The sequence below is a fragment of the Citrus sinensis genome, chromosome 9, assembly GCF_022201045.2.
Source record: "Citrus sinensis cultivar Valencia sweet orange chromosome 9, DVS_A1.0, whole genome shotgun sequence".
NCBI classification, from domain to species: domain Eukaryota; kingdom Viridiplantae; phylum Streptophyta; class Magnoliopsida; order Sapindales; family Rutaceae; genus Citrus; species Citrus sinensis.
Window position 1 is genome coordinate 3,902,345 of NC_068564.1, and position 25,820 is coordinate 3,928,164.

The 25,820-nt window shown below is 41.7% G+C and overlaps 1 protein-coding gene across 1 annotated transcript; it reads left to right on the forward strand.

The window, feature by feature from the left end:
* The first annotated feature begins 22,567 nt into the window (after positions 1-22,567).
* LOC127899733 (protein DMR6-LIKE OXYGENASE 2-like) lies at positions 22,568-23,157 on the forward strand. Its single transcript, XM_052433535.1, has one exon. The coding sequence runs from the start codon at positions 22,688-22,690 to the stop codon at positions 23,132-23,134; it is 447 nt and encodes a 148-aa protein (XP_052289495.1). The 5' UTR covers positions 22,568-22,687; the 3' UTR covers positions 23,135-23,157.
* The last annotated feature ends 2,663 nt before the right edge of the window (positions 23,158-25,820 follow it).

The window sequence follows — 25,820 nt, forward strand, 5'->3', positions numbered from 1 at the left end:
GTTTTGAGCCCAAACCAGTGGGGTGATCTACTCCACAATTTCAAAACCTTTCCTTTAAATTTTGAGACCCGTTTACCACATTGTCAGACTTTTTCCTACTGGGATTACCAACAAGCCTGGTATAACACTTTTTTTTATCCAAAACCCTAAAAAATCTCATTCTTGGTTATTTTTCTTTAATTCAAAAATAACCGTCCAAAGCCTACCTAATTGGTTTCATCATTGGTGGAACTTCTTCGGACCAATACCTCAAATCCTAACTCCAAATGCCACAAATTGTTTAAACCTCTTTAAAACCCATTATAATCCTTCTGACTCAGAGAAAAGATTTTCCCCCTTTCTCTGTTTTTGTACAAACTTCTTCCTACCATGGGTCTGGATGTGGAACCTCCGATTTCATACCCATGAGTCCCAAGTCATCCTTCAAAGAACCTTCAAAGTCAAATGGTGGTCAAAATTTGATGAACAGTCCAAATTGACTGTTAACATGATCAAAGATTGGCTCTCCTCTAAAAACCTCCTACAACCAACCCTAGAAGCCTCTAAAGCCCAATAGACCTTCCTAACCCAAAAATCCAAAGCCCAGTCTCTATTGGCAAGCGCCAAAACTGAAGATGAATATTTTAAAGCCATGGAACAACTCCTCGCCTCAAGATCAAAATCCTCAGTTGCAGACTCCTCTAAAGATGAAGATGATGATGAAGACGAAGAACCATTCATTTCCCTTGGAGACGAAAACGAAGATGATTGTTTCGGCATTTTCTCTCCAGTAAAGCATTGTAAATGATTATTTGATTATTTACTAAAAAAAAAAAAGGTGAAAAAGAGTAATTTTTATTTTTCGTGTGGTCCCCTGGACACAAGTGAGAGCGCACATGTCTCTTCACCCATATTGTATGTCAGTTTGTATTTCCGTATCTGTACAATGAGCCTACTATTCAAAACTACGATCCAAAGATAACTGTGCACTCGAAGCCCCGCTACAGTGAACAGTGCAGAGTTCCAGTTGTTACTGTGCACTTAAAGTCCCGCTACAGTGAACAGTTTAAAGATTTTTGTATATAAACCGAGAGGAAGACTTAGACTCCTCAGGTTTTTCATTTCTCATTTTCAGAGCTTCTCTCTCTACTTCTCTTCCTTCTCTCTAAAACTCTCTCTCTCTCTCTCTGGGAATAGGAATCTGGAATCCGAAGACAAAAAGGAATTTCTCCTGTCTTCAGATTAATTTCCCATAATTTCCCTTTCTTCTCTACAAAGAAAAGCAATCAATGTAAGCATTCCATTTTTAGTTTCATTAAAGCACTTATAATTTTATTTAAAGCCATTTCAATTCCATGTACTTTAAATTTCTGCAATTTACTTTTCTGCAATTTAATTTTATGCACATTTAAATTCCAGCAATTTATTTTTAAAAGCACTTTTCTTTTCAAAGCATGCTTGCAGACTGGTCTTTATCAGATCTGCCATAAAATTTGTACGTTCCTCTGAGGCAAAGAGACCGGATCTCGATCCTCAGTTGTAAATCTTCTCTTCTCCCTCCATTCCTTCAGAGCACCATTTCCAGGATCCGGATCTGGTACTGTGTATGTACCCAAGCCTTTAAAAGTATCTAATCTAAATCTGGTAATAGCCCAATAAAAAGAATCAACCACGTTTAAAGCAACTTAATTCTATTTGGTAAAGAGATAATTGATTTTGGTATATAAGCTGGACACTCGAGGATGCGGACTACTGGTCCAAAGCACTATTAAATATCGGCTTTAAAATAGCTAAGCCGGAGCGATTCCTCAGATAACAACGCAAAGTACCATATCAAACATAAAATTGACCAACCGCGTTCAAATTTGTTTGATCATTGAATGCTCCAAAGAATTCTATAACCAAATTTGGTAAAGCTTATTCAAAATAAACCAACCACGATTCAATTATTTTATTAAAAGTAAACAATAAAGAGTTTTGACGAAAACACATCCATCCTTCGATCCTATTTCCTTCTGGTATCAGAGCCAAGGGGAGGAAAGTGTTTTATTGTTTAGAGTTTCGTGTTTAAAGATCTTGTATTTTATTTTGAAGTTTTGTTTTGTGGTGAATTTTTACTGGTTGTAAGTCCCGTTTTAGGATAAGGATTCTGCTGAGGGCTGTAAATCCATACCTGTAGCCATATTGACCAAACCAAAAATTGACCATAAGGTCTTGACCATGGATCCTCCAATTTGTAGAACATCGTCCTTAAATTGCATTAGAGAAGATATTGTCCCCAAAAGATTTCATGAAAAAACAAGAGAAAGACTTTCTGCCGCTAATATATATATATATATAATTTGTCCGCACTAGAAAAAGACCCTCTCTATATATACATATTGAGGATTTATAATGTTGTTGAGCTTCTGTGAATTGCCTTGGTTTTTAACCACAAATTCTCTTGTTACCAATGGATTCTTCATAGAAATTCATACAAAAAATTTAAAATAATAAAATTTTCTATTTCCAAACAAGCTTAAAAATCTCTGTTCTATGTCTAAGGAGTAATGCTGGTCCTTTGTTTCTTCATTTTCACCCCATTTAACTTCAAGTGTAGCTACATAGGATCCTTGGTGGGATTGCAATATTGTTTAAGAGATATTTGAATCCATTTTGGGCAATAATATTGGTACAAACTCTTGTATAAATATATTGTGAGTAATGATATAGTTACAAATTCTTGTACAAACTTATTTTATACAAACTGATTGGGCATTAACTTATTGGTTGAATGAAAATAAAAAATAATAAAAACAAAAAAAAATTAATCATGCCACATCAGTTTATACAAAAAAAATGTACAAAAATTTGTAACTATATTATCACTCATCTATTATTAAGTTAATTAATTTCTATATAGGTACAATAATGATACTCTTAGCCCATTTTTGTTTGGAAGAAATAAGAGGAGAGAAATGAAAAAAATAGAAGAGAAGAGAAAATGAGGAGAAAAAAAGATCAATTTCAATTTTATTACTTCGTTTGACATAGAATTCATCTTTGTTCCCCTTATTTCTTTCCCTCTTCTCTCCTCCCACTTTTTCAAACAAAACATGCCACTAGTTTTGAGGCAAGATCCAGCTTTAGAGTCCTAAGATCGCGCGCACACACACACATAATTATTTACACTCTAAAAATTATTTTGAATTTGCAAACTCTTTAAAATAAAATAAAAACCTTAAACCATTTAAATTAATCAACTCAACTATTAAGCTTACCCAAAAAGTCTATTAAAAATATTTACTATATACTTACAACAATAAAATCAAAGCTCATCTGTTGCCGCAACTGTCCTAAATGGGGCCTAATTAAGCTATAAACAAATTCTTTGATACAATGTCATTGATTAGTTTTTATTTATTAAATTTATTTTAAAAAATATGTTCAATAGTAAGCGTATTAACTTTATTTGCCCTCAATGACAGTAACAAAAATGGCCATCTTTGAAAAAACAATAACAGCGACATTGTAATCTACTCTAAGTCAACAATAACATATTAAACTGCCAAAATTAATGTGTTAGGTCATTGTTTTTGTTTAATTCTCCATATTCCTCCATTAAGTGAGGGAAAAAATAAAAAAAATAAAAAAGAGGCAGCATCTGATTTCCAGTAACACCTACATAATACTGAAAATAAATTGGGTCATTGGGTGACGAATAAAAATTGAAAAAGATTTTGGATTACTGGCACCCCTTCATTAATCTTATAAAACTCCTCTTCTATACAATTACATTTAAGTACATACAAATAAAATTAACTACATTTATATTTTCTCTTTCGCACAGGTGTGATTTTTTTTTTCAATTTCAAATCTGAATTGTTCTTTCCCAAGCAGCTCAAAGTCTTTATTTATTTATTTATTTTTTCTTTTGGAACTGAAGAAAGAAATGGGGAAAAGAATATGAAACTTTTGGTAAGAGGAGGAATAAGATGCACACACTATGCGCGAGATGCAATCATATGAGCTGCAAGAAAGAAGAATTTGGTTGCAGCCTATATTGAGTGTTACTTATCATCTCACAAGTTTTAAATATTGGAGAGTTATTATTTTTAACTGAATTCACTTTGATTTGGTAGTTTATTATTTAAAAAAAAATCCATTCTTTTTCATTTCCTTATTCATATTGATTATTTATATCTTGGGAAACAAGTGTTTTTGAGCTATTTATAAAGAGAAAGTTTGAAAGATACAAATGATAAGAGTGTTCATTTAGAAAGAAAGGTATTTTTAGCATTAAATGAAATATAATTAAAAATGAAGTTTTAAGACGATTTTAGAGGAGCGGCAATAGTCCCACTTCTAATGAAAATAATTAAAAAAAATTCACGGAAATATTTAAAGTTTTAAAAACCTTTTACCCATTATCTTTCAATCGGACAAGTATTCAATTCAGTGCCGACCCCTAGATTGGTAATTAGAGGAAAAAAATAAAACATAAAATAAATCCTAACAATTAATTCAATGATCAATGAAAACTAAGCTAATCCTAATCCTTTTCAACCTTATTTATTTATTTATTTATTTTAACTCATATCAAGAATTCTGCAAGCTAGTAAGCCAATTTTGACTTTGAAATAACGCTGGCCCTCTTCAATCTTCAAGTTAATGGACATTAATTGGATACACAAAAGTCTTAATTGGACGTTAATGGGAAGAAAGATAGAGGAGGTTTCCCTGCAAAATACGTTCAATAATGTTGAAAGGGAAAGAACCCGTAGATTGGCAAATACGTTCAGTAATCAACGACTCCATAAATCCATTCCATCTCACCTTTAATCTAATTGGCCTAACTTCAAAACTTTAATGGTATGGTGAGGAGGCAAGGGACAGGACGTCAAGTCTTGCTTGAAAGTTACGGACCCATTTCCCTTACTTGACTAGCTTGTTGAAATATCTTTGGTAGTTGTTTTGAGGATGTATAGTATTGTAGAGATTCTGTCAATTGCCCTGGTTTATACTTTTTCACCGCGTATCCTGCCGTTACCAGTGGATTTTTCATAGAGATTCATACAAAAAATTTAATAGTAAAATTTTCTATTTTCAAACAATCTTGTACCACTCTTTACAATGTTTCAATTCTTAATTAAATTCGATAAACATCGAATAATTAAAAGTCTCAAAATTCTAGGATTGTGAGTTGTAAAACTCAGTCTGCTTCTAAGTACTAGTGCAGGGTCCTCTGTTTCTTCATTTTCATATCCCCTCAACTTCAAGCACAGCTGCACAGGATCCTTGGGACGATTACATGATTGCTTGAGAGATCTTTGAATCTTTCAATTGCTAGGGACTTTAGTAAAACGTTTTGCTACCTGATGCATGTTTTGTATTAAAATGAGGATATTCCCACTAAAAAATGATTCTATATATCATCGCCTTTTGAAAGCGTCCATCATATACTAATTTTAAAAAGCTTTCACATATGTAACGCTAACTTTCACACTGTCCTTCCAGAAAGAACTTTTTGGAATACCTTCACTAAGTTCACTCAGTGATATATTATGATTACCAAATTGACATTATATTAATTATTGTAAATAAAAATACAAGAAGATCGCAAATCATGGTTTCTTTTTTCTTTTTTAATACTTAATACAATGAGGTCTTACTAAGCAAAATAACTAAGCTTATAATCATGAGTGAATAAATGGATAAGTTAATGATGACTAGTTAGTCAGTAAATTGGCCCCGCAAGACAACAACCAGAACCGTTCGCAACACTTGACTTCCAAAGGGAAAGAACCATTTAATAGGCGTAATAACAATCACTGATTCCATTCCGTCGTACCAACAGCTAAAAGAAAAAACGTCACCGCTTTCCATCTCCAGTTTCACACAAATGGTTGAAGAAAATCCAAAGTTTCCACTTGCACCCCCCAGGAAATGAATACTGAAGAAGCAATGAAGTATGCGGCGTAAGAGTCTCGTCTACGTTCTTGTCACGATCGTCGCCTCAGGCTTTCAGCTCTTTGCATCAATTTTCTTGCGCGACATTTCTCCCGATGTTAATCTATAGTCAGTCACCGTCAATAACGAAAGCAATCTTATGAAAATAAATTGAAGTTTGAAAAACCTTTTCCCAGCATCTTTTAGCCTTTTCTCTCACTACCAATAATTCTGCAAGCTAATTAATAAGCTAGTCTTGACTTTGAATTAACGCTGGCCCTCTCAAGTCTTCAAGCTTTTATCCTGCACACATTCAAAAATAATTGACATTAACTGGATGTACAAAAGTCTTAATTGGAAGAAAGATAGAGGTTTCCTTGCAAATACGTACCAGTGGCGATGTCAGCACCATTTTTTGGGGTGGGCTAGATTTTTTTTTAAATTTAATTACTTCTCACAAAAAATTTATATACAAATTAAATTATTAAAATACACTAGACAAGCAAAAAACTAATAATAAAACTATAAAAGTACAATGTAAATAAAAAAAAACACTATCGATGAAATTTTCTTCAAAAAAAATTTATATAGTATCGTATCTGAATTATATTGTGTGCGATAATAATATATTAGAGAATTATTAATTATTTTATCAAAAAATTTGACAAAAGTATAAGCTAATAACTAATTCAAAAACAGTATGAGCATACAGGTGCAGCAGAGGCTAACCGTCAATCATGAGGTGGCAACTTGATGACTTGAACAACTGAGTTTTGGGGAATTTAGACTTTGGATAATTAGATCAATTAGTTAGGGAGTTTTTAGATATAGAGAAAATAGATATTAACTATAATTATTCATTATATTTTTATATTTTATTATAAGTTTTTTAAAAAAAAATTATAATTAATTCATTTTTTTTTTCAAGAAACTAACCCGGGCTACAGCCCGGGTTAGCCTTCTTGATAGCTTCGCCCCTGATACGTACAATAAATATTGGAAGGGAAAGAACCTTTAGATTGGTACAATAATCAACAATTCCACATTTTCATTCCATTTTACCTTTAATCTAGTTGCTCTAATTCCAATTTTCATCTGTATGATGAGGAGGCAAAGGGACAGGCCTCAATTCATACTTGAGAGAAGCAGAGCCATTTCCATTAATTATTTGTCTAGCTTGTTTAAATATATATATTTTGATGATTTATATTGCTGAGAGCCATTTCCATTAATTACTTGACTAGCTTGTTTAAATACAAATATTTTCATGATTTATAATGCTGTTGAGCTTCCGTGAATTGCCTTGGTTTTCAACCACAAATTCTCCGGTTACCAATGGATTCTCCATAGAATTTCATACAAAAAAATTAAAATAGTGAAATTTTCTATTTTCAAACAAGCTTATATACCTCGGTTCTATTTCTAAGTGGTAATGCAGGTCCTTTGTTTCTTCGTTTCCACCCTGCTCAACTTCAAGCGCAGCTGCACAAGATCCTTGGTGGGATTGCAGGATTGTTTAAGAGACCGTAGAATCTTTCAATTGCTAGGGACTTTACTAAAAATGTTTTCTACCTGAAGCTTTGTTGGAATATATCCACCTTATTTATTGATTATTTATCCCTTACAAAATTAGCATCAAACTCCGCATGTTTTGTTCCAGAGTGAAAAAAATGTAACGAATGCATGATGCACATTCATAGATGAAATGAAATGCATAAATTAAAAGGAAAATCCTTCTTTCAAATAGGTAATTTTTCTCATCACCACTTATTTGAAATTAAAGGATCTGCATCTACAGAGAAAGCAACACTGTTTAGGATTGACCCAGCAGAAGAAGAGCCAATTTCTGAAAGTCCAGTACTGTGACCAGCCACAAAATCAATGTCGTCACAGTTATGCTGCATAATGGAAGCTCCAATTGATGCTCTAATCCCCGCTAATTCAAATGCTACTTCTTTCATTGTAGGTCTCTTTTTACCAATCATGTTTAAGCATCTTTTTGCAAGCATAGCAACAGTAATAATCTCTTCTTCCCTAGCTTCTTTAAGAACTCGAGCATCAAGGACATCAAACAAACGGTTCTCTTTCATTGCTTCAAGAAAATATCCCACTAAACTTTTATCTTCTTCACTGTCAGTTGAACGAATAGGTTTCTGCCCAGTTAAAAGCTCAACAATAAGTACTCCAAAACTATGGACATCACTTTTCAATCAGTTAAATGATGTCGGTTTTGTCTTTTTTTTTTCCCAATCAAGTTAAATGACAAATTGCATTTTTTCTTGTCTTGATTAAATGATCATTTCACCCTTATGAGATCAATAATGTTCTAAGGGCATTAAGATGGAAGTGGACAAATTCATTAAAAAGTTAACTTCCAAGTGACACACTGAAAGAAAGTACTTGTGTATTTTTAAAAATGTCCAAACAATTATTTGTACTTATTTTGCACGAAACAAAACCTAGAAATCTATTTGAGAACTTAGCCGCTCTGTTTGAGATTTAGTAACCTCACCTTTTGAGGATGAAGATGGGCCCTGGATGAAACATCAACGTAACTAGCAAACTCGCCCGCTAAGTGTTTGACAAAAGGTCCCACAGACTAAAATCAATGGCGAACGTTCCTGTCTCTTTCCCCTCTCCCCCTCCTGCTTCTGGCTCCAAATCCTTTGCTCAGGTTGTTGGTACAAGTTCCAGTCCACCTGCTCCCATGCTTCAATTGTCGAAACCTGTTAAGTGGGGTGACTTGACTTGTATTAAAATTACAGAATCCATTTACTAGCAACGATTGTAGAGATGTCGCACAAACTTAATTGGCCGTTTGCTGCTACGTCCAGGATCCACACCCCTCAAAACTCATGAGCTCCGTCACTTACTTCAAGATGTGTGGAAGACTGAAGCTACTTGGACTTTGGTCCCTTTGACCCGTGGCTATTTTGATGTACATTTTTCCAATGAAGCAGACGGCGCCAAAATGTTGATGCGAAAATCTGGATAAGTTGGTCAGATCTCAGATCCCTGCATCATCATTAAATTTGTTTGGTGGGAAGCTTGTTGATGCGGGATTCCGGTTCTCCTCGTTCTATGACCAGGATCTCTGCTCGATCAACGTCATCACGACCAGGGGGTCTCCTCGCAAGGCTTCTTCTCCAGAGGTTCCTGCGCACACAGACAAGTCAGAGTACGCCGGTTATTTTCCCGGCGCAAACCCTCCGACGCTCAAGTCAGATATGAAGGTTCGGGGAACGCTTGCCACAGATCTTATGGCTTTTTCGTGGTTTTCTCTTCTTTAGAATTTCTTTTCTAATCTCAAAAATGCTAACCCCTTTACCTTCGTTGGCTACCTTTTTATAGGCTTCCTCTGAATCCCAGTTTTCCGCTTTCTTTGAGACGGTATGGGACTCTGACTGCCGCGTTATGGGCAAACGTGGGATCTTGCATGTTACGCCACGGTTCTGGGGAAAGCGTGGCTGTCCTGGTTTTGTGAGATCTTGTTTCCGCTTTTTTGGGGGACGGTATGGGACTTTGACTGCTGCGTTATGCTGAGTTATGGGCAAACGTGGGATCTTGCGTGTTACGCCACGGTTCTGGGGAAAGCGTGGCTGTCGTGCCTAGATTCTCGGGCTGGAGAGCATGTCTTGCCAACTGCCGTCGACCGGGTCTCCTCGCCTCTCGACCTCTAGCCGGAATGGCCTTATGCCTCTTACAGGAAATTTGCCTCGCGGATGACGTGCTCGTGGACGAGCAGGATATTTCTGCTCCTGTTCCCCCGCGCACCAGGCTTTTACGGAACACACCGGTTCGCAGAACTCTGCCATCAGATATCTACTCACCATGCCTGGTCTCGTCGACGTATTTCTCCCAAACACCGGTCCCCCAGTTTCTGGTGTTGGGTAATGTAGTGGACCAGCAGTAGAAACTCGTTAGTACTCGCTCGCGTGGGATTGGAAAAGGCTGCCAAGAATCACGTCGCATTTAATTGCGGACGAGGTGACGTGGCAGAAATCCCCCCCTCCATTTGAATTTCAAACCGACGGTTATGAGACCCTCGGGATTCGGCGCTGTTAAATGCTGGCAACCCAAGAGTCCGTCCTCATTAGGAAAACCAAATCCTCTCTGTTAATTATTAACAAATTAATAAAAATATTTTTTGATTACTTTCTTGTGTTGTAATTATGAATTAATTTTCATTTGAGAATCTGCTTGTCTTTGTCTAGACGAACAGGTTCCGGCTTTGCTCATGGTTTTGCCACACGCCTTTGAAGATTCTTCAATGCCTGGGATTCGGCTCGCCTTCGCGCGGTCGAGCAGATCCTGGCACGCTTGGCATCTGTCTCGCCATAAAACAGGCTTTGAGACTTGGTGAGCCTTTGCATGCCTCAGGAATTTCTTCGAATGCTTTGAAGTCTGCTCGCCTTCTCGTGGTCGAGCAGATCCTGGCATGCTTGGCTTCTATCTCGCCATAAGACAGGCTTTGAGACTTTGTCGAGCCTTTGCATGCCTTGGATTCTTCGAGGATTGGGATTCTGCTCGCCTTCTCGTGGCCGAGCAGATCCCGGCATGCTTGGATTCTGTCTCGCCATAAGACAGGCTTTGAGACTTGGTGAGCCTTTGCATGCCTCAGGAATTTCTTCGAATGCTTTGGAGTCTGCTCGCCTTCTCGTGGTCGAGCAGATCCTGGCATGCTTGGCTTCTGTCTCGCCATAAGACAGGCTTTGAGACTTTGTCGAGCCTTTGCATGCCTTGGATTCTTCGAGGATTGGGATTCTGCTCGCCTTCTCGTGGCCGAGCAGATCCTGGCATGCTTGGCTTCTGTCTCGCCATAAGACAGGCTTTGAGACTTTGTTGAGCCTTTGCATGCCTCAGGAATTTCTTCGAATGCTTTGGAGTCTGCTCGCCTTCTCGTGGTCGAGCAGATCCTGGCATGCTTGGCTTCTGTCTCGCCATAAGACAGGCTTTGAGACTTTGTCGAGCCTTTGCATGCCTTGGATTCTTCGAGGATTGGGATTCTGCTCGCCTTCTCGTGGCCGAGCAGATCCTGGCGTGCTTGGCTTCTGTCTCGCCATAAGACAGGCTTTGAGACTTTGTTGAGCCTTTGCATGCCTTTGGGAATTTTCTCGGTTTCAAGCGAAAGAAATTCCTCGACGTTCCATTAATGGCAGGATTCGACTTACATGAAATTGTTTGGACATAAAGCGTGAAAGATAAACGACAATGAACATGAGCAAAAATAGCTTTCAAATGTGAACAAGTCTTACTGGAAGTATTTTCGGAGGTGTGCTGCGTTCCATGGGCGTTTCACCTCGTGGCCGTCCGTGCGAACCAGCTTGTAAGCTCCGGGTCCCGTTATCTGCTTGACTCTATATGGCCCTTCCCAATTCGGTCCCAGCACTCCTTGAGTCGAATCTTTGGTGCTCTGATTCACTCTTCTCAGTACCCAGTCTCCGACCCTGAATTGCCGTATGTTCACCTTCTGGTTATAATACCGAGCAACCCTCTGTTGGTAAATGACTGATCGCTCGGCTGCTTGCTCCCTCATTTCCGTTAGCAGATCAAGATTCAAACATATCTGCTCGTCGTTCTCCTGCTCATTGAAATGATTTGTCCGGTGTGTGGTCGTTCCTATCTCAGCCGGCACGACCGCTTCATGTCCGAAAGCCAAAGCGAACGGTGTCTCCCCAGTTGCGGTTTTGTGGGTTGTTCTGTATGCCCATAGCACACCTGACAGCTCGTCAACCCAAGCACCCTTTTTTGCTCCAAGCCTGGTTTTCAAAAGCCTCTTGATGGTCTTGTTGGCTGCTTCTACTTGTCCATTCGATTGAGGGTGAGCAGGCGAGCAATACTTCAGCTCTATCCCGAGGTTCTGGCAGAAATCCCTGAAGCTGTGATTATCGAACTGCCTGCCATTATCCGTTACCAAGGCATAAGGGATCCCGTATCGACAGACCAGGTTTCTCCACACGAAGTCTGTTGTTTTCTTCTCTGTGATCCTGCTAAGGGCTTCTACCTCTATCCACTTCGTGAAGTAATCTATAGCAACTATTGCATGTGTTGCTGCTCCTCGTGCCTTTGGCAATGGGCCGATCAGATCAATTCCCCATTGAGCAAATGGCCAGGGGGAGGTCATGGAGGTGAGCTTCTCTGGTGGTTGGTTAGAGAAATTTACAAAACTCTGGCAGCTTACACAACTCCTGGTCTTCTCTTGCGCATCCTGGTGCATTGTCGGCCAGAAATATCCCTGCCTTAGAACTTTGTGGGCCAGGGACCTCCCGCCAGAATGATTTCCACAAATTCCTTCATGTACTTCTCTCAGTACGTAATCCGTGTCGTCCTCATCCAAACACCGAACGAACGGTAGTGTATATCCTCGCCGATACAGTACCCCATCAATCATCGTGTATCTCGAGGCCTGGGCTCTAATCTTGCGAGCTCACAGCTTATCTGGCGGTAATACCCCGTCTCTAAGGTATGAGACTATCGGGTCCCTCCACGAGCATTTTTGTTCTATCCGCAACACCCCCAAATTCTGATCGATACTTGGGCTGGACTTCACCTCCAGAGGGACCGACTTTGGCATTTTTGGGTCGGCTACTGCTGCCATCCTAGCCAAAATGTCTGCTCGACTATTCTGCTCCCTGGGGATTTGTATCACCTCCACTGCTTCGAACTTCCCCATCATCTGCCTGACTATCTTCAGGTACTGCTCCATCTTCTCCTCTCTTAGTTGGAATCTTTCACTGACATGATTCGCAACCAGCTGGGAATCAGTTCTGATCTTAACTCTGTCTGCTTTCACGGCCTTAGCCAATTCCAAACCTGCTATCAAGGCTTCATACTCTGCCTGGTTATTCGTGGCTGCAAATTCCAACTTTACAGCATAAGAGATCTCCTCCCCCTCTGGGCTTTCCACGACAATCCCTGCTCCTGAACCCCGCTCCCCTGATGACCCATCCACAGACATCTGCCATACTTGAGTTTCGTCATTGCCTATAACTGCATCTTGTTGATCTAAGCATACTTCGGGCTCTGTGAATTCAGCTACGAAATCGGCCATTGCCTGGGCTTTTATCGCTGCGCGGGGTTTATAGTCTATGTCGAACTCGCTCAGCTCTACAGCCCACTTGACGAGCCGACTAGAGGCATCTGGCTTGTGCAGAGTTTGACGCAATGGCTGGTTTGTTATTACCGAGGCTGGGAATGCTTGAAAATATGGCCTCAACTTCCGAGCAGCAACCACAAGGGCAAGTGCCCATTTCTCCAACGGTGGGTATCTGGTCTCAGCGTCGAGCAGGGACTTGCTGGTGTAGTATATCGGATACTGAACTCCTTCTTCCTCTCTCACCAGAACAGAACTGGCGGCCCGATCCGATATCGCCAAATACAGATACAACTTGTCCCCCTCCCTCGGTGTGGACAGCAGCGGAGCTTACTGCAAGTATCGCTTCAAGTTCCGGAAGGCTTCCTCGCATTCTGGGGTCCATTCCGTTTTCTTTCCCCTCCTTATCACTTGAAAGAATGGCTGACACTTATCTGTAGCCTTGGATACGAATCTACTCAACGCCGCCAACCTCCCCGTGAGGCTCTGCATCTCCTTCAAGTTACGAGGAGACGTCATTTGCACAATCGCCTGGATTTTCTCGGGATTTGCTTCAATCCCCCTATGGCTCACCATGAATCCAAGGAATTTCCCTGACTCCACCCCAAAAGCACACTTCTCCGGGTTGAGCTTCATCTTATACTTCCTCAAAAGCTCGAATGTCTCCTCGAGGTGTCTGACATGTTCCTTCGGGATTTTGGACTTGGTGATCATGTCATCCACGTACACCTCTATGGTTTTCCCAATCAACGGCTTAAAGACTTTGTTCACCAGCCTTTGATAGGTGGCCCCAGCATTTTTGAGACCGAATGGCATTACCCTGTAACAGAACAAACCTTGGTTAGTGATGAAAGCCGTGCTCTCCTCATCCTGCTCGTACATGGGGATCTGGTTGTATCCCGAGAACGCGTCCATGAAGCTAAGCAGACCATGTCCAGCCGTTGAATCTACTAGCTGATCGATCTTTGGTAAAGGGAAGTTGTCTTTTGGGCACGCCTTATTGAGGTCTGTGAAATCCACACACATCCTCCACTTGCCGTTTGCCTTCTTTACCAACACCACATTCGATATCCACTCAGGGTAACTGACTTCCCGAATGAACCCTGCTCTCAAGAGCTTCTCCACCTCGCCATTTATATCCTCATACCTCTCCTGGTTGAAGCACCTCCTCTTCTGCCTTACTGCCCGAGCACCTTTCTTTATTGCCAGCTTATGACATGCTACCTCAGGGTCAATCCCTGGCATGTCTTCATGTGTCCAAGCAAACACATCAGCATGAGCCTCTAAGCATTTCACTAACTCCTGCTTTTGCTCTCCCTTAAGTCTCGACCCGATTCTGATCGTCTTTCCTGGGTTCTCTGGTCCCAGACTTACTGTTTCCAGATCCTCTACAGGTTCTTGTCTGCCCTTCTTGTTTTCCACTCGGGTATCGAGGGATGTTATCTGCATTGCTTCCCTTGCTGCCGAGGAGTAGCAGCTTCTTGCGATCCTCTGGTCTCCTCGTACCACTCCTACTACCCCATTCACCCGGTACTTCAGAGCCAGATAATGGTTGGACAACACCGCTTTGCTCATCCTTAAAAATGGCCGACCTAGGATCATCTGGTAAGGACCTTGCTCATCCACTACGACAAAGTCCAGTATCATTGTTCTTTCTGTCGGGGAGCTCCCAACTGTGATAGGCAGCTCGACCACGCCCAGAGGGACCAGCTTCCCTCCTCCGAACCCCTTCAAGGAGGTATTGGTGTATTCCAACTTCCGGTCGGCTATTCCCATCTCTTCCAGGGTTGACTTAAATAACACATCAACTGAGCTCCCTGTATCAATCAGTATCCGGTCAAACATCTTCGTGGGGGTATAGAATCCCTTCCTCATCCTCATCCGTCCACATGATTGGCACTTGCCTGACCCTTGCTCGTTTGGCTGCTGGGGTGTTGAAGAGTACCTCTTTACTGGTCATGGCGTACCTAGCATAATTTTTTCTCGATCTGTTGGAATCTCCAGCCAATGTTGGGCCCCCAGCTATCACCCTTACTGCGGGCTGCTCGCGCCTCAAGTTTTTACCACTCTGCTCCCCTTCACCTGTTGTGGCCACCATCGGGAAAGTCCCATCCATAAACTCGTCCAGGTACCGATTTCTCACCAAATCTTCGACCTGGGTCTTAAGATCTCTACACTCTGCTGTGGTATGGCCATGGGTGCCATGGAACTTACAATAACGTCCTCTATCCCTCCTGTTGGGTAGCTTTGTTATTGGTGTAGGGAGGTGCAGCAGCCCTCGATCCTTTATGGCCTCGTACACCTCATCCAGGGACATCTTCAAGGAAGTGTACCGCCCATAGTCCGGGTTCTGGTCGATCAGGTGCACTGCTCTTTCTCTGTTTGCCCCGCTCTGAGTTGGGGGCGGTGGAAGTATTTCTGGTCTGCTCGCTCTGCTACCGTGGGGATGTTGATGAAGACCACCAGATGCCGACTCATGCCTTCTCCAAGGCTCCCTAGCTGGGGAACGAGGAGGTTGCGCCCTGCTGCGCTGATACTGTGGTGGCCTCTGATGAGGCTGGTAAGCGGTTACCCGACCTCCTGCTCCACTACCGGAGGCCTGGTGGTCCCTCCTCCTGATCGGCCCATTCCCCGGTAATGCTTTCTTCTCTTTCCTCCCCAACCCTTCTAACTGGTCTGTCTTAATCCGTGCAGCCTTCTCCTCTTCAATCTCGATGTCTCTCTTAGCCTGTTCGTATGCGGCTGCATACGTTTGAATAGCTGGGCTTCTCAAATTGTACCACAGCCTTCCTATCTTCACCCCTTCTTTCAATCCCCTTAACGCCTGAGGGTGGTTGAAGGCTCCCAAGTTGAGGACAGTCCGATGAAACCTCTTGATGAATTCCCGAAGGGTTTCTTGCTCCCCCTGTTTCATGCTTTTCAGCTCCATCATGTCATCTTCCGGTGCCATTGCCCCACTAAACTGCTCCGCGAATTCCTGGCACATCTGCTCTAAGGTTTTAATGCCGCCCCGAGGAAGTTTCCTGTACCATTCTCGTGCACGTCCCTCAAGGGATAGTGGGAACACCCTGCACCTTTGGGATTGAGATAATCCTTGTACCCCAGTTATGTCGTTGAAGCGCTCTATGTGCACCAGCGGATCAGTTCTTCCCGAGTATCTGAGGTCTGGGAGGCGGAAATCTCTCGGAATAACTGCCCTCATGATCTCTACTGCGAGCGGTGATTCTCCGTCCAGCATTATCCTCCAACCAGGGGCTCTGTTCCTTCCTTGCATGTCGTCAATTATCTGCGCTAGTCTGCGCACTTCCTCCTCCAGCTGCACTGCACGACCAGGGTCACGTGCTGCAACTTGATCCCACTCTTGCTCTACATCATGCAAGTGTTGCCTCAACTCTGTTTCCTCTGCATTCACCACCCCATCGTCCTCGTCACCAGTCTGTCTTGCCGGGGACTGCTCTCTTTCTCTATGAAATTCTCCCCGCAGAGGTACGTTACCTCTCTCACCACCAAATCTCCCAGTGGTTTGACTTCTCCCCGCACTATCGGGACCTGGTGCCACTCCACCGCCTCTCACCCTTCCCTCTTGGGTTACCCTTCGCTCGCTCCGCAGCTCATGCAGGATGGTTGTCAAGGTCTCCATCTGCTTTTCCATCCGTTCCATCTGGTCGAACATGACTTTTTCCCGTGCTTCACTGACTATCTCCCTCAGCGTCACGGAATCGTTAAGCCTCCTATCACCCCCTTGTGCACTACTTCCTCCTGTCTCCATTGCTTTTCACTTGCTTCACCCCTCTTCTTGCTATCAACAGAAGCTTTTTGCTCTCATCCCCACAGACGGCGCCAAAATGTTGATGCGAAAATCTGGATAAGTTGGTCAGATCTTAGATCCCTGCATCATCATTAAATTTGTTTGGTGGGAAGCTTATTGATGCGGGATTCCGGTTCTCCTCGTTCTACGACCAGGATCTCTGCTCGATCAACGTCATCACGACCAGGGGGTCTCCTCGCAAGGCTTCTTCTCCAGAGGTTCCTGCGCACACAGATAAGTCAGAGTACGCCGGTTATTTTCCCGGCGCAAACCCTCCGACGCTCAAGTCAGATATGAAGGTTCGGGGAACGCTTGCCACAGATCTTATGGCTTTTTCGTGGTTTTCTCTTCTTTAGAATTTCTTTTCTAATCTCAAAAATGCTAACCCCTTTACCTTCGTTGGCTACCTTTTTATAGGCTTCCTCTGAATCCCAGTTTTCCGCTTTCTTCGAGACGGTATGGGACTCTGACTGCCGCGTTATGGGCAAACGTGGGATCTTGCGTGTTACGCCACGGTTCTGGGGAAAGCGTGGCTGTCGTGGTTTTGTGAGATCTTGTTTCCGCTTTTTTGGGGGACGGTATGGGACTCCGACTGCTGCGTTATGCTGAGTTATGGGCAAACGTGGGATCTTGCGTGTTACGCCACGGTTCTGGGGAAAGCGTGGCTGTCGTGCCTAGATTCTCGGGCTGGAGAGCATGTCTTGCCAACTGCCGTCGACCGGGTCTCCTCGCCTCTCGACCTCTAGCCGGAATGGCCTTATGCCTCTTACAGGAAATTTGCCTCGCGGATGACGTGCTCGTGGACGAGCAGGATATTTCTGCTCCTGTTCCCCCGCGCACTAGGCTTTTACAGAACACACCGGTTCGTAGAACTCTGCCATCAGATATCTGCTCACCATGCCTGGTCTCATCGACGTATTTCTCCCAAACACAAATGGCTTGGAGTGGTGGTACTTGCTCCCTGCCTTCCGGAGTTTTTCGTCTTTATCAATGGAAAAAAGACTTTGATCCCTACAACCCTGCATTACACACACATGCTCAAGTTTGGGTGCATCTATATGGTTTAAGTCAAGAAAATTGGGACCCAATAACTCTATTGGAAATTGCATGTGCTATAGGGGCTCCATTACAACTTGATAAACCAACCAAGGAATGGACATTCAGACATTTTGACTGAGTTCTAGTTGACGGGGATCTCTCAGAAAACCCACCTCCACAGATATTGGTTGAACGTGAAGAGTATTCATTTGAGATAACTGTATATTATGAGAACCTTCCCTCTCAATGTCCTGTTTGTAGTTTTCTTAGACATAATGCCTCCAATTGTAGCCGAAACCGCGAGACAGCCAATGCCACCCACGAGCCTGCTAAGAACCCTTTAAAACGTGTTTTTCGCCCATTTCCAAGCATAGAGGCCGTGCAAAATCCATCTCCAGACAAGGTTGTTGAGAAAGCTACTGGTGGCAGTGAGGCTTCCCCGCCACAATCTTCTAATCCTAGAATTGTGGTTCATAAGCCAGCCTCACTAGTAGATACTTCACTTAGACAATCTGAGATCGATCCACTTACCTCAGAAACCTATTGCCCTGAGGATGAGGACCTTTCACAGGGTGACCCTCCCGAAGACGTTTCAATGAAAAACCATCAGATGGCTGACCCCTCCCTTATGATTCATTCCACACATCAGCTTGAGCCGCCTATTGAGCCGCCAATTACCACAGACCAAATGACCATGTCTCCTACTGCAACATCTTTGTTATCTCGGGAAATCCAAACAATTGTTGATTTTACTAAAAATGCATCACTAGTTGATGAGGATAGTTTCCAAACAGTACATAAGCATAAAAAATGGAAAGTGCGTGCTCGCTCCCTTCTGTCTGAGCCATACTTTGCAAGACGTAGTGGTCAGAATATGGAAAAATGAAGATCCTATTTTGGAATGTGAGGGGTGTAGCTAACCCTAGCACTCAATCAGAATTGGCTAACTTATGTTTTTCTCATAATCCTGATTACCTTTGCATTTTGAACTTATGGTTTCTTTGTCTTCAATTCCTTCTGCCTTCTGAAATTTTATTAGAATGAAATTTGTTTGCTCTAATGACAGAGGTGACTTAGCTCCAAATACGTGGGTTTTTAGTGCTGCTTATCTTCCTTTGGGTGCTGTAGTTCATTGCTCAAAACAATTAATTTCTATGCAAGTTTGTCTTGATAATTCTCCTTGTACTCTATCTTTTATGTATGCTGCCACAAGTTACATTAATAGGCAGGTTTTATGGGATGCTCTTATTTCTTTTGCTGCTTCTTGTGATGATCCTTGGATGGTCGTTGGAGACTTTAATGTGATTATGGGGGCTCACGAAAGGACTGGTGGTAATCCTCCTTCAACTATTTCTTACTCAGATTTTTCTAATATGATCAATGCTTGTTGTCTAACCCATCTCCCAATTGAGGGGAACCTTTTTACTTGGTGTAATAATTCAAATAGGGGTCGGATTGAACAAAGATTAGACAGGGCTCTATGCAACCTTGCTTTTATGATGCTTGGCCTAATAATAAAAGCCTCATTTTGCTTTGCTCATGCTTATATCACAGTGCTTTGCTTGTTTCTGGTTTTCCTATTAACAGCCTCGGTCCCCCCGATCCCACTTAATTTGGATTGAACATCCTGATTTTGAGAAAGTTGTTAAAGATGCTTGGCTTTCCGTGGACTTTTTTGATCCTACGCGGTCTATTCTATCAAAACTGCGAGCCTTGAAAATTGCTTTACGATCTTGGAATGTAGTGGTTTTTGGTAATATTCACGCTCGTGTTGATAATGCTATGGCCAATCTTTCTGCAATTCAATGTTCTATTTCTAGTGGTGGCAACTTAGAGTAGCTTTATAATGATGAGGTGGCCGCTAAACTGGAACTCCTCCAGGCAGTGCGTAATCAATCAATTTTTTTAAAAGAGAAGGCTAGAGTTAGATGGTTGACTGATGGAGATTGGTGCACAAAATTTTTCCATGCCTATTGTAGAATAAAGATGGCTCGCTCTTCCATTAATAGTTTGCTCATTGATGGTGTTCTGAACTCTAATCCTGTGGAGATCTTCAACCACTTGGTTTCCTATTACGTCAAGTTTTATTCGACAACTCCTAGTGTGGAGGATCCAACAACAGTTTGTTCAGTGATCCCTCATCTGGTCTATGAGGCTGATAATGCTCTATTAACTGAGGTGCCTTCTGCTTCAGAAATCAAAGATATTGTCTTTGCCACGGACCCGAATAGTGCACCTGGTCTAGATGGTTTTTCCGGTCTCTTCTATTAGCACTATTGGCATATTATTGCTTATGATGTTGTTCGTTTTGTTCAGCATTTTTTCACCACTAGTAAGCTTCCTCAAAATTTTAACTCTTATTTTATTGTGTTAATTCCAAAAGATGATGTTGCCATTGAGGTTTCTAAGTTTCGCCTAATCACTCTTGCAAACTTCCTCTTCAAAATTATTTCGAAGATTTTGGCAGACAGGTTGGGTACATTTATTACAAAAATTATTTCTCCTCAACAGACTGGGTTTGTAAAAGGGCGTTGTATCTCTGACTCTATTGGTTTGGTTTCTGAGGCGTACAATCTTCTTAACCGACGGATTCAAGGTGGTAATTTGGGGCTGAAATTGGATATCACAAAGGCCTTCGATACAATTGAGTGGGGTTTTCTTTTCCAGGTCTTAAAAAATTTTTGGCTTTTCTTCTTAGTTTATTTCTTGGGTTTTTACTTTGCTGCACTCTGCACGCATATCCATTATTGTTAATGGCACTCCAAGGGGTTTTTTCATCTGTAACAAAAGAGTGAGGCAGGGTGATCTTTTACCACCACTGCTTTTTTGCTTGGCCGAGGAGGCTCTTAGTAGAGGCATTCTTAACTTACGAGAGCAAGGCTTAATCCGTGGTATCTCTTCTCGTAGACTCAGTCCTTCTCCAAGCCATGCGCTGTATGTAGATGATATCTTTATTTTTGTTCGTGGTGATTTTAATTCTCTCTCGAACTTGATAGGATTCTTACAGTCTTATAGTCGAGCTTCTGGTCAAGTGATTAACAAGGCTAAATCTTGGTTCTTTATCAGCTCGTATATGAGTCACATAAGCAATTTTTTAAAGTTCTTTTTGGGGTTTCAAGAGGGTCCAGCTACTTTTACTTACCTCGGAGTTCCAATATTTCGGAGAATCCCTAGGAAGCAACACTTGCAAGTTATTGCTGATAGAGTTGGAGGAAAGCTTGAAAGTTGGATGGGAAAATTACTTTCAATGGCTGGTCGAGTTCAACTTGTACAGTCTGTTATCCAAGCCATGTTAATTCATAGCTTGATGATCTACCAATGGCCTTGCTCCCTCTTGAACCAAATGAGTGGTTGGATCCATAATTTTATTTGGACCGGTTCTTGTGATACTAGAAAAATGATCTCTATCTCTTGGCATCATGTTTGTACTCCAAAGGAGTTTGGTGGGTTAGGAATTCGTGACATATCCTTACTTAATCGTGTTGCTCTTCTTAAGACTTCTTGGAATATTTTGACATCTTCTTCTATTTGGTGTAAGTTCTTAAAAGGTCGATTCCAATTCTTATCATACAATTGGTCTCAAACTTATTCCAAGTCTTCTATTTGGCGGGGTTTGAAGACTATGATTCCTACTTTAGCTGATGGTTGTCGTTGGGTTGTGGGAGATGGAAGAAAGATTAACTTGTGGCGGGATATGTCAGATTCCATTGTTTCCTTATTGAATATTAATAATTTAAGCATGAACCTTAATTCTTCTGTGAGTGCCTTGATTTGTGATGGTGCTTGGTATATTCTAGATCATTTTCAAGCTTCATTCCCTCAGCTGGTTTTAGATATAAAAAATACAGAGCTGCCCGTAGTTGACACTGAAGATAAGATGGTGTGGTGCCACTCAGCAGATGGTAATCTTACTTTGGCAAAAGCTTATCTTTTTTTACTTGGCTGACGTGTAGTTTGCCCCTGGAACAAATGCTTGTGGTCATCATTTATTCCTTTAAAATACTCTATGCTTGCTTGGAGGCTGTTTTAAAGCAATCATGCAACTGGTGCACCAGTTTATGAGGCCAGATGGTCACCGGTTGTCGGTGAATGGCGACGTAACGCTGTCAAGTTCAGTTCTATCGTTTGATTTCCTCTCACCGCCTCTGTATTGTATATAAATAAGATGTCACCAGGACCTTCAGTTTCATCAGGAAATTACAATTTTAATTAGCAAATATAATCAAGCTCTTCGATAGGTCTTTCGACATAGCGGCAGCCACCACTAAGCTTTTACTATCAGACCTTGCATCTACCGTCAAGAGTGTTCTCTCTAACTATATCCGCCCCATCTCTGACCGTCCAAATCTCACGGAGGTTTAGATATCAGACGGTTCAATTCCTCTTATCGATCTCCAAGTCCTCGACGCCTTGATCTCATCAAACAGATTGGACAGGCATGCCAGCATGACGGCTTCTTCCAGGTGAAGAATCACGGGATTCCAGAAACGATAATTAATAACATGTTGAGCATTTCGAGAGCATTTTTCAAATTGCTAGAGAGTGAGAGACTGAAGAGTTATTCTGATGATCCTTCAAAGTCTAAACGACTATCCATTAGTTTTAATATTAATACGGAAAAGGTCGCCAACTAGAAAGATTACTTGAGACTTCATTGTTATCCTCTTCAGGATTACATATGTCCAATTATCTTAACTGCTGTTAACACTTGACAAGGAAGTTGTGGCCGAGTACTGTACGAGTGTGAGAGGGTTAGTGCCGAAGCTACTTGAGGCCATATCTGAGAGCTTGGGGCTTAAAGGGATTATATAGACAAGGCATTAGGCAAACACGGGCAACATATGGCTTTGAACTACTGTCCACCCTGTCCTCAGCCTGAACTAACTTACGGATTGCCAGGACACACTGATCCAAATTTAATAACTGTTCTTCTTCAGGATGATGTCCCTGGATTGCAGGTACTTAGAAATGGGAAATGGCTTCCTGTCAGTCCTATTCCCAACACCTTCATTGTCAACATTAGCGATCAGATGCAGGTTCTTAGCAATGATCTATACAAGAGTGTGCTCCATTGGGCTCTGGTGAACTGCGACAAGGAAGGCATATCCATTCCAACGTTCTACTGTCCATCACCTGATGCTGTGATAGCTCCTGCTAAGGATTTAATCGATGAACGTCACTTGGCTTTCTATACAAATTTCACATATGCTGAATATTACCAGAAATTTTGGAACAGGGGACTTGCAGCTGAAGGTTGCTTGGACCTGTTCAAAGCTTCAACTGCTTGATCTTGTCATTAATTATGTATTTGAAGATCTGAAAGAGTTTGAATACAATGTTTGGTTTAAGAGAAACTAATAAGAAAATGAAAGAAAATCATAAAAATCAGATCTGAAAATGATCATCTTTATTATATCAATAACTAATGATTATAGCTTTGTATTTATAGTCAATGATAAGAAGAGTCTCGTAGCTTGATAGTTTGTTAGATTTCATATGCATGCAATACAGTTCGTTTGCTTTGCTGCTGAGCTGGATAACTAACTAACACACGTAAGCATTGCCAGCTGCTCCATTTAATCATATGCTCTCATCTATACCATGTTATCATACTCTGTAACATCCCCCCTCAAGCTAAACTGACCTAGTTGGACATTCAGCTTGCTTCTTAGGTGATGAAACTGACTGAAGGTTAAAGCCTTGGTAAGAACATCTGCATTCTGATCTTCACTGGGAATGAACTGAATTGTAATTTGCTTAGCTGTTACTTTGTCCCTAAACCGGGACATGCTTAGTTTTAGCATGATAAATCGGGTTGTGAGCTAGAGCTATGGCACTTTGATTGTCACACCAATTTTGGAGAAGGACTTATTTGAAAAGTGTCATAGCATTTTGGGCTATATCATAATTTCAGAAAGTTTTGAGATTAACAAAGCATTATTTAGAAATTCTGAAATTGGACCTATTTGTAAACTTTCATAACTTTTTGCGCCATAATATAGTTTTATAAAGTTTGGGGTCAAACTGTAAATTTAGAAAATAATTTCACTGTAGGAATCACTGTAGCAAACGGTTAACCGTTTATTTAAAACGGCTAACCGATAATTTCCAGAAAGCATGTTCTGCAAAGTATTGTTAAAATGATGATTCTGGAAAATAACGGTGAACCGTTTACTGAAAACGGTTAACTGATTATTTCCAGATTGCTAGCCTTGAACCGTTTAGTAAGAACGGTTAAATCAAATTTATTTTGCGGGTCTCTGGAATTTAACGGCGAAAGGGTAATCCTAAACGGTAAACCGTTTATTTGAAAATTGGCCCAACGGTAACTTTGACCGGCCTAAACGGTTAACCGTTAATGGTTAACGGCGAACTATTTTCGAGCAGACAGTCTATAACGGCTAGTTTTTCAACTCCAACTATAAATATGCTCAATCCAATTCAAACAAGAAGCTTTTCCAACGATCATCATTGAGCAAAATATTGAGAATACAACTTTCATTGAGCTTTAAATCCTTGTATTCATCTCATTCATTCACACATTGAGCTTTCATTTGTGATCAAACACATTGTGTGAGAGAGGGATTCATTTGTAATCCTCTTTGTAAAATCAAGTTAAAAGATTGTAAGTGTTGGGATAAATTTGGGTTAAGAGATTGGGGATAATCACTTGTTGTAAATGTCCATTGACACCTTGAAAGTCAATTGTAAGCGTTTGAAGCCTTGGGAGGCTAGCTTAGTGAAATCCTCAAGCCCGGTGAGCTTGGAGGCGTGGACGTAGGCGGGGTTTGCCGAACCACGTAAAAATCATTGTGTTTGTTTTCTCTTCCCTTACTCTTTTAATATTGTGCATGATTGAATTTATTGTTTTCAATTTGATTAAGGCAATAGATTAAATTGTTGTGTGGTTTGCTTAGCTTAATTTTTAAAATTCCAATTCACCCCCCTCTTGGGTTGCCTAGTTAGTATTTCACACCATGCCTCAGGTAGTGGTACAGGAGGTCGGGTAACCGCTTACCAGCGTCATCAGAGGCCGCCACAGTATCAGCGCAGCAGGGCACAACCTCCTCGCTCACCAGCTTGGGAGACTTGGAGAAGGCATGATTCGGCATATGGTCATCCTCATCCACACCCCTATGGTAGTAGAGGGAGCAGACCAGAAGCACTGCCACCTCCTCCAACTCAGAACGGCACAAACAGGGAAAGGGCAGTGCACATGATCGACCAGAATCAGGACTATGGGTGGTATACTTCCTTGAAGATGCCCCTGGACGAGGTGTACGAGGCCATAAAGGACCGGGGATTACTGTACCTCCATGCCCTAATAACAAAGCTACTCAGCAAGAGGGATAGGGGACGCTATTGCAAGTTCCATGGCACTCATGGCCATACCACAACAGAATGCAGAGATCTCAAGACCCAGGTAGAAGATTTGGTGAGAAATCGATACTTGGACGAGTTTATAGATGGGACTTTTCCGATGGTGGCCTCGACATGTGAAGGGAAGCAGAGTAACAAGAACTTGATCCACGAGCAGCCTATAGTAAGAGTGATTGCTGGGGGGCCAACGTTGGCCGGAGATTCCAACAGATCGAGGAAGAACTATGCTAGATATGCCATGACTAGTAAAGAGGTATTCTTCAACACCCCAGCAGCTAAACGAGCAAGAGTCAGGTAAGTGCCAATCATGTGGATAAATGAGGATGAAAAAGGGATTTTATATCCACATGAGGATGCCTTAGTCATCAAGGCCACCGCTGCTGGCAAGAAGTTTGACCGGATACTAGTTGACACAGAGCACTCGGTTGATGTCTTGTTTAAATCAACTCTGGAGGAGATGGGAATAGCAGACTTGAGGTTGGAGCACACCAATACCTCCTTGAAGGGATTTGGAGGAGGAAAGCTGGTCCTTCTGGGCGTAGTCGAGCTGCCCATCACAATTGGTAGCTCCCCGACAGAAAGGACTATAATACT

Bases quoted from the DNA above. Each gene is read 5' to 3' on its own strand.
- LOC127899733 (XM_052433535.1), top strand. From the start codon at position 22,688: ATGGCTTTGAACTACTGTCCACCCTGTCCTCAGCCTGAACTAACTTAC.